Consider the following 14,442-nt stretch of genomic DNA (forward strand, 5'->3'; position numbering starts at 1 on the left):
CTTGGGCTCCAAAATCACTGCAGTTGGTGATTGCAGCCATGAAATTAAAAGATGCTTGCTCCTTGGAAGAAAAGCTATGAACAACCTAGACAGCATATTAAAAATCAGAGACATTACTTTGCCAACAAAGGTCTGTCTAGTCAAAGCTATGGTTTCTCCAGTAGTCATGTATGGATGTGAGAGTTGGACTATAAAGAAAACCGAATGCTGAAGAATTGATGCTTTTGAACTATGATAGTGGAGAAGACTCGAGAGTTCTCCTTTGGACTGCAAGGAGATCCAACCAGTCCATCCTAAAGGAAATCAGTCCTGAATATTCACTGAAAGGACTGATGCTAAAGCTGAAACTCCCACATGATGCAAAGAACTGACTCTTTAGAAAAGACCCTGATGCTGGGAAAGATTGAAGGTGGGAGGAGAAGGGGAAGACAGAGGATGAGATGGTTGTATGGCATCACCGACTCAATGGACATGAGTTTGAACAAGCTCCAGGAGTTGGTGATGGATAGGGAAGCCTGGCATGCTGCAATCCATGGGGTCGCACAGAGTCAGACACAACTAAGCAACTGCACTGAACTGAACTGAAGGTATAGAATTTCCTTTAGACTCTGTTTTCTTAATGATACAATGGGGTGAATAATCAGACCACACCAGAAAGTAGTTGAGATGATTTCATGAAATGAAGTGTGTAAGTTATTCAGTCCAGTGACTGGCATATTTAAATTCACAATAAATATTAGTTCCCACAATTGATGATGATGAAAATAAAAATATACTAGTCATAGATCAATAAAAGGATGTTCTTTTAGATTGGGTTTATTTTCAGGGCCAGGTTTTAAGGAATTGTGTAAAACTGGAATGCAAAAGTTATAGAAACAGCTTCTCCACTAAGATCAGTTGAAGAAAATAGGGCTACTTAGCCACAGAAGAAAAACAAAAAACAAAAAAACAAGAGAATACATGGTGCTGGCTTCTGATGCAAAGATCAGGTCTAAGAGTGCGCAGCTAATTGAGTGCATTTCCAGAGCAGGAATCTTAAAGAGGGAGAACTATGGATAGAACTCAGAGAGTCCAGAAATTTGGATGAGAAAAAATTCTTTTATTAACCTCAAACAGAAGTTTAGCATTTCCTTCCATTATGAATGTAAGCAACAAACTTCAGTAACACTAGCAGTAACTGTGATTTTTGTCACCTATAGAAATCACAGATATTGCCATATATTATAGTCATGGAAGAGACTCTAAAATAGTATTTATAATTAAGGTAACTAATTAATTAGCTTGACTTGGTTTGTCCAAAACTGAGTGGCTTCCCAGAATATGGGACTTGCACTGCTAAAACTGGCAAAGTCCCAGGTAAACCATTCCCTACTAACATTCTTCACTACCTTGAAGTTATGGTAGTTATCACATCATCAGCTGCCATTATTTAGTGTGTTAATAAAGAAGTACCCTGCTATATTACAATTTCAAAAATATTTTGATATATGTCTATCCACATAATCTGTGTCCTTTATAATCCTTTGTATTTCATTTGATGCATTTAAAAGGGTTCTTCTCAACCTAAAGACTTCACCAAATAACCAAAGAGGGCCATGGCATAAAAAGGGTTAAGAGGGAAGAAACAGGAAGCACTGGCTAGAGGAATTGAACAGAGAAAATGAGATTTAAAACAAGTATACTATCAAGTGTGAAACAGATCACCAGCCCAGGTTGGATGCATGAGACAAGTGCTCAGGGCTGGTGCACTGGGAAGGCCCAGAGGGATGGGATGGGGAGGGAAGTGGGGGGGGGAGGATCGGGATGGGGAACACATGTAAGTCCATGGCTGATTCATGTCAGTGTATGGCAAAAACCACTACAATATTGTAATTAGCCTCCAACTAATAAAAATAAATGAAAAATAAATAAATAAAAAGAAAAAAAAAAAGAAAATGAGATTTAAGTTCTCTTAAGCTTTGCAACCTAAAAACAATGATGAACTCCATGGCAGAAGGGGACAGGCATATCTCTGAAGGATAGAGCTGAATAATCAGTTGGCAGAACCATTTTCCCACTCCCAGGAGTTTCTGTTTTATAAGCCCGCATACAGTAATCAGGGACTCTCCCTAATTTTTCTGAGCACATATTTATGTGTATTTTGTGACTTATGTTGCTGTGGAATTAACTCAGTCTTGACAGCTATCAATTCCAGTTATCTATTAGGTCTACTAATTTCCAGTAACTATAAATGCTTCCCCTAAGAATCATCGGCCAGAACTGAACATTTCCCATGAATTAAGACAATGGAGGTTTGGAGTTTTAAAAAACCAACTTTGAAAAATGGATTAAAAGAAACTTTAACTCTTACCGGATACCACTGGGCTTCTGACAGACCTTGGGAACCATCTTGCCTAACCACCACTGTTGACAGCCGTTCCATGACTCTCCCAGGAGGCAATAAGAGGCCATTTTTCTTCTGATCAATATAACTCAAAGCCTCCAGTCCAATGTGACCAGAAGGCAAAGTTCTCACAATTGCCCTTGTCCCAGTAAACACAGATTTCTTAACTTCCTTGTCATTTTTGCAAAATCTCCTCACTAACCAAGCAGACCGCTCCTTTTTATTTTTAAACAAATCTTCTTCTACATCTTCACAATTATCAGGGAAGTCCTCAAAATGGCTCAGAAAGGTCTTGGCAGGTGGACTGTCAGTAAAATCCTCCCTGCAAAAGCTGTCACTTGAACATACCACATCGGCCTTTGGGCAAGAGCCTTCAAAGCACAAGTATTTGTCATTCAAGGGGTCACAATGATCACACCGCAGCTGCCTATTCTTATTGTCACAGTTACTTGTCAATTCCATCAGTTTGCAAGTATATGCCATGTAATTTTTCTCTTGTTCCTCACCAACAGCAGGTAGTACACAGTTTCCACAATCATCCAAAATCAAGTTATCTGATAGGGGACAGAAACTGTCTGACATTCTTCTGTCAACCTCGTAATGCAAGTGAAATACTGCCATGTTGCTTTCAGGGTGTGCCCTGCTTGTCTCTATGATGGCTGACTGAGTTCCTAATGGACTAATGCCCATGGGAGGTCTGTCTATTTCCAGTTGAATTCCAGGGAACACCTTTCCTTCCAGTGAAGAAGGGATTCCAGTTTCCAAACACAGACCTTCCTCTGTGATAGAATTGCACGTTTCATAAAACTGGCTCTGAGGAGGGCCATGCTGATGGTTTTTCAATATGCTGTTGCAGTTAATGTTAAGGTTTTTCACAGAATCTGGCATGCTTTTCTCCCAGCAATTTTCATTACTGTTCTCATCACTGGTTATTTTCTCCCTTGCTACTGAGAAAATCTGGGGCACGTTGCTTCCAGAAGATTCTTCTGTAAGTTTGGTCAGTTGCGAGATGGTATGAGAAGTCTCCCCACTCTGCCTGACAGGATGAGACTTTGGAACATTGATGTCTGAGACCTTATCATTACTTTCATCTACAGTTGACTGAGCAGAGATCACTTTTCTCTGACTCACAGGTCTGAGAACAGAACCTGCCATTTCTTCAGAAGTCATCTTGACCAAGGTGCAGGGTTTCAGCTAGCCCTCTGTTTCTCCTCTCTTGTGATCATGTCAAGATGTTAATAAAACTACTGGTTTTTAACATAACCCCAGGTGTATAAGCCCTCTGAGAAACAAAGTGACAGTTCCTATCACTTAGGTATATTAAGACCCAAATAAACTTTCCCAGTTATCACTTCCTACCATGTGCAGTATGTTTTTCTAGATCAAGGTATTAAGGAAGTAGATCAATTTTCTGTTTTTGGTTCTTTGAAGCAATTCTTTCGAAGACTTTTATTCGGCATTGCATTCTGTAACTTCTGATCCATCACTGGCTTACAATGATTTAAAAATCCAGTTGAATGTATCCTGTAAGAAAAAGAGATAATGTCAAACACTAAACAAATTTTTAAAAATGACCTCATAATTCTAAGCTACTGCAAAATGTGAATCCATTTTGAGGAGAAGTTTTGCAATAAGAAGTTGGTTTTAGGTATTTATTTTTTTGATTCAATATTTCAAACTTCTGTTTCCAGCCAGTACAGATTAACAGAGATCAGGTTTATGCTTCTTCCTTAAACAACTGAAAAAAGTCAGAAAAAATAATGAAATAATTGCTTTGAGATATTGAATAACAGGCAACATAGAATAGTAATTCCAGAAAGAAGAATAAATAAATAAGGTGAGTTCTATAAATGCCCTAGCTTATGCCTTTTGAGTTTTTCGGATACTGGGGAGGGAGAAGGGGCTCAGATGAAACCAAACAGTGTGTCTAATTTAAAGAGAAGTTGAGACTTCAATAAAGCCAAGGAAATTAGAGAAGGAAGACACATAGAGTAGAGTGGAAAAAAGATAGGGACGCTAGCAGGCTTCTCATTAAGAACAATGCAGAATAGTTTATTGCATCCAACCTGGCCTGGTGATCTGTTTCACCCTAGATATACATGTTTCGATGCTGTTCTCTTGAAACATCCCACCCTCGCCTTCTCCCACAGAGGCCACAAGTCTGTTCTATACATCAGAGGGATGGGGTGGAGAGGGAGGTGGGAGGGGGGACTTGGATGGGGAATACATGTAAATCCATGGCTAATTCATTTCAATGTATGATAAAAACTACTGTAATGATGTAAAGTAATTAGCCTCCAACTAATAATAATAAGTGGAAAAAAATAAATAAATAAATAAAGCAAAGTGTAAAAAAAATTTTAAAAAAAATGAAATAAAGACTTTTAGACATACGAAAGCTGAAAGAATTCATCAAGGGTGAACTTACATATAAGAAAGATAAAGAGGGACTTTCCTGAAGGTCCAATGATTAGGACTCCATCTTTCCACTGCAGGGGGCATGGGTTCAATCCCTGGTTGGGGAATTAAGATCCCACAAGCCATGCAGTCAAAAAGAAAGGAAAAGAAAAAGGCTCACGAAAATAAGAAATGGTAAAGAAAGTCCTTTAGGTAGAAGAGATAGAAATCTGATAGAAATCTGGATCTACAAAAAGAAATAGAGTATTAAAAATGTTAAATATGTAGATAAATACAATTTTTCTTACATTTTAAATAACTAATTGACCATTTAAAGCAAACATAATAACAATGACTATACAGTTACTAACAAATCTAGAAGTAAAATATATGACAATAACAGCACAAAGGTCAAAAGAGAAGAAATGGAAATATATTAATATAAGACTATTTTCTACATGAATTAGGGTGAAGTGAAAGTTGTGTCCAACTCTTTGCAACCCCATGGACTATACAGTCCATGGAATTCTTCAGGCCAGAATACTGGAGTGGGTAGCCTTTCTCTTCTCCAGGGGATCTTCCCAACCCAGAGATCGAACCCAGGTCTCCCACATTACAGGCAGATTCTTTACCAGCTGAGCCACCAGGGAAGCCCAAGAATACTGGAGTGGGTAGCCTATCCCTTCTCCAGGGGATCTTCCTGACCCAGGAATCAAACCAGGGTCTCCTGCACTGCAGGTGGATTCTTTACCAACTGAGCTATCAGGGAAGCCCAGTAATATTACTTAAAGTAATATTGTCAGGTTGTCATAAGCTTAAGATGTATACTATAAGCCCCAATGCAATCACTTTAACCAAAAATACAGAAAGTAAGTAAAAACATTAGAATCTTAGAAATTTTTTTCAAGTAATTAAAAAAAAAAAAAAGGCAGAAAAAAGGAAAAGGTGAACAAAGAACAGATGTGACAAATGGGAAACAAATGATAGATTTAAACCTTTCAAAAAGCATCTTTGGGCAGTTTCTCCAATTTTTTCCATAAAATATACACATTTTTAATTCCCTCTTTCATTTGAATAAATTACTCAGTTGAATGTTAGGAGGCATAAATATTTTCAATTGTGAATGACACTAGTTTAAAAAATAATTTAAGCTATTTTATTCTTCAGATTATTAAACCCTGCTATATGTTGGGAGTTAGATAGCCAATGTAATGAGCTAGATAGCCAGGACCTGCTTGGAAGTCTGTTAAGAGGGAGGGAGAACTGAACAGATTTCAGTTCAATGTGGCAAGTGCAATTATAGAAGATATTTAAGGCACTCTGGGCTGACAGAGTGAGTGCCCATCACAAGTATATTGTTCTTTTATGGATAAAGTTGTTCTTCCCAAGACAACTTATGAGCATGCAGGGTTTGCTGTCAACACCAGATTTGTTCTGTCTTTGCTCTTTGCCACACAGATGTCCCTCTTCTCCTTGCTTCTCCATACTTTCCCCTTCTTCTCTTAATATATGTCCCCTCAAGCAAAACACAGTCACAAACTCTCACCTGATCCAGCACATACAAGTCTTCACAACAAACTTGAAGGATCAGAGGATATCCTATCAATCAGATACATCACAGGGAATAAACTAGTCCACTTAGAGAAGCAAAATCCTGGCTCAACATGCTAAACCTTTCCACCTTTCATGTCTTCTTTCCAACTTAGTTTCTTTTTTATTTTCTTTGGAAAATGCCACCCTTATTTTTGTAGATTTATGCTCAGTGTAAAACAATTTAAACAATGCATAAAAACACAAATTTTTGTTTACCTTAACACAAATTCTACCACCCAGAGATAACCATGATTAATACTATGAGGAACCTCATTCTAGAATGCTCCCTTATGAGAGATCACAACAGACAACACTGAAGTACAAAGGATGATAAGAGATTACTACCAGCAGCTCTATGCCAATAAAATGGACAACCTGGAAGAAATGGACAAATTCCTAGAAAAGTACAACTTTCCAAAACTGAACCAGGAAGAAATAAAAGATCTTAACAGACCCATCACAAGCAAGGAAATCGAAACTGTAATCAGAAATCTTCCAGCAAACAAAAGCCCAGGACCAGATGGCTTCACAGTGGAATTCTACCAAAAATTTAGAGAAGAGCTAACACCTATCTTACTCAAACTCTTCCAGAAAATTGCAGAAGAAGGTAAACTTCCAAACTCATTCTATGAGGCCACCATCACCCTAATTCCAAAACCAGACAAAGATGCCACAAAAAAAGAAAACTACAGGCCAATATCACTGATGAACATAGATGCAAAAATCCTTAACAAAATTCTAGCAAACAGAATCCAACAACATATTAAAAAGATCATACATCATGACCAAGTGGGCTTTATCCAGGAATGCAAGGATTCTTTAATATCCATAAATCAATCAATGTAATACACCACATTAACAAATTGAAAGATAAAAACCATATGATTATCTCAATAGATGCAGAAAAAGCCTTTGACAAAATTCACCATCCATTTATGATAAAAAGTCTCCAGAAAGAAGGAATAGATGGAACATACCTCAACATAATAAAAGTTACATATGACAAACCTACAGCAAACACTATCCTCAATGGTGAAAAATTGAAAGCATTTCCCCTAAAATCAGGAACAAGACAAGGGTGCCCACTCTCACCACTACTATTCAACATAGTTTTAGAAGTTTTGGCCACAGCAATCAGAGCAGAAAAAGAAATAAAAGGAATCCAGATAGGAAAAGAAGAAGTAGTGAAACTCTCACTGTTTGCAGATGACATGATCCTCTACATAGAAAACCCTAAAGACTCTACCAGAAAATTACTAGAGCTAATCAATGAATATAGTAAAGTTGCAGGATATAAAATTAACACACAGAAATCCCTTGTTAATCCTATACATTAACAATGAGAAAACAGAAAGAGAAATTAAGGAAACAATACCATTCACCATTGCAACAAAAAGAATAAAACTTAGGAGTATATCTACCTAAGGAAACAAAAGACCTATACATAGAAAACTATAAAACACTGATGAAAGAAATCAAAGAGGACACAAACAGATGGAGAAATATACCGTGTTCATGGATTGGAAGAATCAATATTGTCAAAATGGCTATACTACCCAAAGCAATCTATAGATTCAATGCAATCCCTATCAAGCTACCAATGGTATTCTTCACAGAACTAGAACAAATAATTTCACAATTTGTATGGAAATACAAAAAACCTTGAATAGCCAAAGCAATCTTGAGAAAGAAGAATGGAACTGGAGGAATCAACCTGCCTGACTTCAGGCTCTACTACAAAGCCACAGTCATCAAGACAGTATGGTACTGGCACAAAGACAGAAATATAGATCAATGGAACAGAATAGAAAGCCCAGAGATAAATCCACGTACCTACGGACACCTTATCTTCGACAAAGGAGGCAAGAATATACAATGGAAAAAAAGACAACCTCTTTAACAAGTGGTGCTGGGAAAACTGGTCAACCACTTGTAAAAGAATGAAACTAGAACACTTTCTAACACCATACACAAAAATAAACTCAAAATGGATTAAAGATCTAAATGTAAGAACAAAAACTATAAAACTCCTAGAGGAGAACATAGGCAAAACACTCTCCAGCAGAAATCACAGCAAGATCCTCTATGACCCACCTCCCAGAATATTGGAAATAAAAGCAAAAATAAACAAATGGGACCTAATTAAACTTAAAAGCTTTTGCACAACAAAGGAAACTATAAGCAAAGGTGAAAAGACAGCCTTCAGAATGGGAGAAAATAATAGCAAATGAAGAAACAGACAAAGGATTAATCTCAAAAATATACAAGCAACTCCTGCAGCTCAATTCCAGAAAAATAAATGACCCAATCAAAAAATGGGCCAAAGATCTAAACAGATATTTCTCCAAAGAAGACATACAGATGGCTAACAAACACATGAAAAGATGCTCAACATTACTCATTATCAGAGAAATGCAAATCAAAACCTCAATGAGGTACCATTACACACCAGTCAGGATGGCTGCTATCCAAAAGTCTACAAGCAATAAATGCTGGAGAGGGTGTGGAGAAAAGGGAACCCTCTTACACTGTTGGTGGGAATGTGAACTAGTACAGCCACTATGGAGAACAGTGTGGAGATTCCTTAAAAAACTGGAAATAGAACTGCCATATGACCCAGCAATCCCACTTCTGGGCATACACACTGAGGAAACCAGATCTGAGACACATGCACCCCAATGTTCATCGCAGCACTGTTTATAATAGCCAGGACATGGAAGCAACCTAGATGCCCATCAGCAGATGAATGGATAAGGAAGCTGTGGTACATATACACTATGGAATATTACTCAGCCATTAAAAATAATTCATTTGAATCAGTTCTAATGAGATGGATGAAACTGGAGCCCATTATACAGAGTGAAGTAAGCCAGAAAGATAAAGACCAATACAGTATACTAATGCATATATATGGAATTTTAAAAGATGGTAATGATAACCCTATATGCAAAACAGAAAAAGAGACACAGATGTACAGAACAGACTTTTAGACTCTGTGGGAGAAGGCAAGGGTGGGATGTTCAGAGAGAACAGCATTGAAACAAGTATACTATCAAGGGTGAAACAGATCACCAGCCCAGGTTGGATGCATGAGACAAGTGCTCAGGGCTGGTGCACTGGGAAGACCCAGAGGGATGGGATGGAGAGGGAGGCGGGAGGGGGGATCGGGATGGGGAACACATGTAAATCCATGGCTGATTCATGTCAATGTATGGCAAAAACCACCACAATATTGTAAAGTAATTAGCCTCCAACTAATAAAAATAAATGGAAAAAAAAATTGAATGCTCCCTTAAGTATCAACATACAGAGATATATGTATATAATCACACAAACACCAGATCACACTGTACATGCTGTTTTTACTCGCTTTTTAAAATTCAAAACATGAACAACTTTTCATGCCAAGAACTATACTGAATACTTTAATTGCTTATGGCATCAGTTAATTCTGTTATCTTCGCTCCATTTTATAGAGTAATTTTTCAAGTCAAAGCCTTCAGACTGAGAGTTCATTTGTCCTTTCTAATCTATGAGGAAAGTAATTCAAGGTAGATGCTGCTTAAGTCCTATTAAGCACTTTATAATTCTTATCTCATGGAATTCTCACTCAACTCTATAAGATAGTGTGTGGTTTTAAAATATGTCCACAAATTCTATGATACTCCTTTCAAAAGGTGGAGCCTAATTCCCCTTTCTTTGAACATGGGCCACCTTAGTGACTGCCTTCTAGCATAGAGAATGTGGTGGAAGTAACAGTGTACATTCTAAAAATAGGTCATAAAAGTCACTGGCGTTTCTCCCTGGGGCTTCCTCTCTTGCTTTCTCTGGGGGAAATCAATTACTATCCCATAATGAGAGTTGCTGGTGGGAAGAACTATGGCCTCCTGCCAGAAGCTACTTGAGTCAGCCATCTTGGAAGGTGATCCATCAGCCTCAGTCAAGGTTCCACATGACAGGAACCTCAATCGACATCTTGACTGTCACCTAATGAGCAACCCTGAGACAGAAGCACTCACCTGAGCCTCTTCCAAATTCCTGACCCACAGAAACTGTGAGATAATAAATGTCTATTGTTATGAGTCACTCAGTTTGGGGGTAATTTGTGGCACAGCCATAGATAACTAATATACCAAAGTTCCATCATTATCCTCGTTTGACAAAAACCCAAGCATAGAAAAGCTAAGTCACTTGCCAAAGATCACACAGCTGGAAAATAGTGAAGTCAGGATTCAAATCTAAGAAGACTGACTTTAGAACCTGTGCACTTCACCATAGTTAGGCTGCTTTCTTTGCTTTCTAGTCTGAAACCCCATAGATTTGAATTTCTGATGTTCCCTGGCTGCAGAGATCAATGGCTTCTGGGAGGATCCTCTTTTGTTTGTCTCTGGAAGGTTGAGGTTTCTGTTTTGCCTCCAGGTATAATCAGAACTGAGAAACATCAGTTTCTCAGTGCTCCCTGCAGCACTGACTTGGCTCCATCTCAGGGCATTCCTTTACTTGACAAATATTTATTGAGTACAAAGTTAAATGAGGCAGGGATGTGCCCTTGGTTTCCTTACAAGCTAATACAACATCAGTTAAGGTTCAGTGCAAAGAGGGTGATGATCTTGTTTAAGATGTAGAAAGAGCATCTAAATCAGATGGTGGGCACAAGGTGGAGGTGACTGCAGAAAGTGTTTCCTGAAGAAGATGATGACTGAGCTGAGGTCTGAAAGACAATAAGGAGGTAGCTAGAAAAGAGGTGCGATGAACTTTTCTGAGAAGAGCAATTGTGGACTCTCCTAGAAGCAGGTGGCTGGAAATTCCAGCAAACATTTTAATCATTTTGTGGTTTGATTTCCTTTCCTGCAAAATTGAAATAAAATCACCTACTCTATAAAATTATGAAGTAAATGTTCTGAAAACCAAAAGTTCAGCACAAATGTTTGCTATTCTCTGCTTTACAAATGTCTTGATGAGAGAGGACAACCAAAGTATAGCAACTATGCTGTATTTGTGAATGGTTTTGAATTACTTTTGCCAGATGCACACACTTAAATCCCCCAGTCCAGTCAGATTTGAATTTCTATTCTGTAACTGGGAATGACTCCTTGTATTTCAGCTGCATGACCACAGCTGGTGATATGACCTATCTCAACTTGCACTTACCATGTCTATAACATTCAAATGAAACACACATATTGTAAATGTCAGCAGTGCCTGGTCCATCAGTAAATGTTAATTTTCTACATGCCTCCTCTAAATTGTCTTTAAGGGAAGTTGGATTAGGTTATAGTTAGTATTAGACTGCTCAGTGAAGAAAAGCTGAAGCACCACCAAAGGAAAATCTAAGTCTAACAGGTTTGAAGAAGAAAGGGATGGAAAAAGGATTCTTATTTTCTTAATGTGGACAGATTTGTGAGATGACTGGAGTAGAGTCAGCCTGGGGGAGGTCAAACAATGTGTGGTAGAACAAGAGAAGATTCGTTAAAGAGCATTTCCAAGCTAGAAATGATGGATAACATATCTGGGGAAATAATTGGCCAGCAAGTAATGCTATGGAGATGCAAGGGGTGCTGAAAATCTTAACCAAAGTAATAAGACAAGAAAAAGAAATGAAATGTATAAGAAAAACCAGGAGTGACACAAAGAAAGTTTTCAGCTTCAGACAAGGGGAATATCAGTCACAAATAACCTTATTTATAAGTTTCTATGGATTGAAGCAACTTAGCAGCAGCAGCAGCAGCATGGGCTAAATCACAGGGCTGGCAAACCACAGCATGAGGCCAAAATCTGGCCTACTATCTGTTTTTGTAAATAATATTTTATAGAAACTGCCTTCCCCAGTGGTTCAGTGATAAAGAATCCACCTGGCAAAACAGGAGACACAGGAACGTGGGTTTGATCCCTGGGTCTGGAAGATTCCCTGGAAGAGGAAACGGCAACCCACTCCAGTATTCTTGCCTGGGAAATCCACTGGACAGGGGAGGCTAGTGAGCTACAGTCCATGGAGTTGCAAGGGTTGGACAGAACTGAGAGACTAAACAACAACAACAAATTTTATAGGAACATAGCCATAGCCATTCACTTATAAAACGTCTAAGGCTGCTTTCCCATTACAATGCTAGAGTTGAGAAATTGTGACAGAGGACATGTGACCTGAGAAGCCGGAAATAGTTACCATCTAGCCCTTTACAGAAAAAGTTTGCCAACCACATACTAAATAAATGAGCTAACAAAAATGCCTGCTTAGGGTCAGAAAACCAAATGTGAGGCTTATTAACCACCTTCATATATTTGACAAACTGAATGGAAGAAACAGGCTTGTTCTATGGTTTCAAAGGGTAAGACTGAATTATTTGGGAAGCATGCTTTGACTTACTCTGATAAATAAGCTATGGAACTTTTAGAGTTATCCCATCAAAAATAAGCTATTTTGGACAGTAGTCTCCTTCAGATTGTTGATAGAAGGATTTAAACAGGAGAGGTATAGTATTCAGCACAGTAGGTATTCAATGTCTGTTGAACAAATAATACAGTGAATGAATGACTGCCTATAATGTTTAGCCATAAAAACAATGGCTAATACTTACATATTAGCTGAGCATGTATTATATGTCAGGCATGAAGCACATGCCTGAAGCACACTGTACATATTATCTCATTTCATCATTTTTTATTTCATAAAATTAACAGTAGGGTGGCAGAGACTGCTAATTGTCCTCCATATCTGTTCCCATATCCCTCAGTAATATAAACTCTGAATTTCAGCCAAGTACAAGGCCATCTCTTTATCAGCCTCCCTTATAGCTACATGCAGCAAGGTGACTAAGTTAGTGCTAATTAGATATAAGCAGAATGGTTTGTTACTTGTGGACAGTGTCCTTGAAGAGAGAGAGTATGCCCTTTTCTTTCTCCTCTTTCTCCTTTCTGCTGGCAAGGAAGGCATGATGGCTGGAGCTGGAGCAGCCATATTAGACTGCAAGGTGAACATGAAACTAGATGCTGTGCATAGCAAATAATTAAGATAGAAGTCACTGTGCCTGTTCCTGGATGTGGGAGAGAGGAAAATAATATGCTATCTACCTTAAGACACCACTATTTTAGGTTTTCTGTCACTGGCATCCAGATACGTTGCTAACAAAGGTGAGTACTATTGTCACCCTCATTTTATGAATATGGCTCAAAGCACTTGAATGACTTATCTAAGACAACAGACTAATGTACAAGGAAGCTATATAGAAAATTCCTGAATTGGAGGGGAAGTTATATTCCCTAATTTCTATGATGTTTCCAATTTTATGCTCTTAAACCAGAAGGGGTGCTTTGTATCATAAAGAATAGTAAAATTAGAAAAATATGAAATACAAGCATACTGTCTTTTCTAACTGTAGGTGTTAGAAGGAGGTGGGACTTAACAGCAACAACAAAAACTAATCTATCAGACGGCTCTCAATTATTTATTAAGTACTGATTATATTCTACAGAGTTAAGAAAGCAAGATGGCCAAGCACCAGGGGATCAGTAAAGTTCTGCTGGAGTGGGGTCTGGTGTGGAACTTTACAAAGAGGTAGCAATCACTTTACCCATATTCACATAGGATGAGCAGTGTAAAGAAAGATAAAGAAAATACAATGCATAACCATGAGTTCATTTCAAGCTTGTAGGAGAACATTTCAACTAATCACAGAAAGTGAAAACTGCTCAGGAATTTCACCATCATGGAAAAGAAACATTGGAGTAATCATCAATGCTGGTAACCAAATAATTCTATTTGCTTCTTAACTTAAAGAAAGGATTTCATAGAGTCTTTCTGAGTATCATGTGTATGACAAACAACTATGCCAGGTTGTTTTCTTAGGCTTGCTCTTCTCCAAAGTCCACTCTGCAAAGAGATTAAAGAAAATATTATGTCTGCAAAACCCTCTCCTCCCCTTCTTCCTACAACAGGGACATGGAGTGCACAGTTGTTGGTGTATGCACATAATCACACCCAAACTCTGCATGATATGAATCAGTCTTCAGTGGAGTCTTTCTTCTCCACCGAATGTCTGCTGTTCCACATCCCCCTGACCTCCTTTCTCTGA

The 14,442-nt window shown here is 38.2% G+C and overlaps 1 protein-coding gene across 1 annotated transcript in view; it reads right to left on the reverse strand.

The window, feature by feature from the left end:
* Positions 1-14,442, reverse strand: part of PLCE1 (phospholipase C epsilon 1) — a 353,620-nt gene that overhangs the window by 313,041 nt on the left and 26,137 nt on the right. Inside the window, exon 2 of the mRNA XM_070464116.1 lies at positions 2,351-3,907. Coding sequence (XP_070320217.1) covers positions 2,351-3,553 — 1,203 coding nt within the window. The 5' untranslated portion in view covers positions 3,554-3,907. The remainder of the gene's footprint in view (positions 1-2,350; positions 3,908-14,442) is intronic.

The sequence above is a fragment of the Odocoileus virginianus genome, unplaced genomic scaffold (assembly GCF_023699985.2).
Source record: "Odocoileus virginianus isolate 20LAN1187 ecotype Illinois unplaced genomic scaffold, Ovbor_1.2 Unplaced_Contig_15, whole genome shotgun sequence".
Lineage (NCBI taxonomy): Eukaryota > Metazoa > Chordata > Mammalia > Artiodactyla > Cervidae > Odocoileus > Odocoileus virginianus.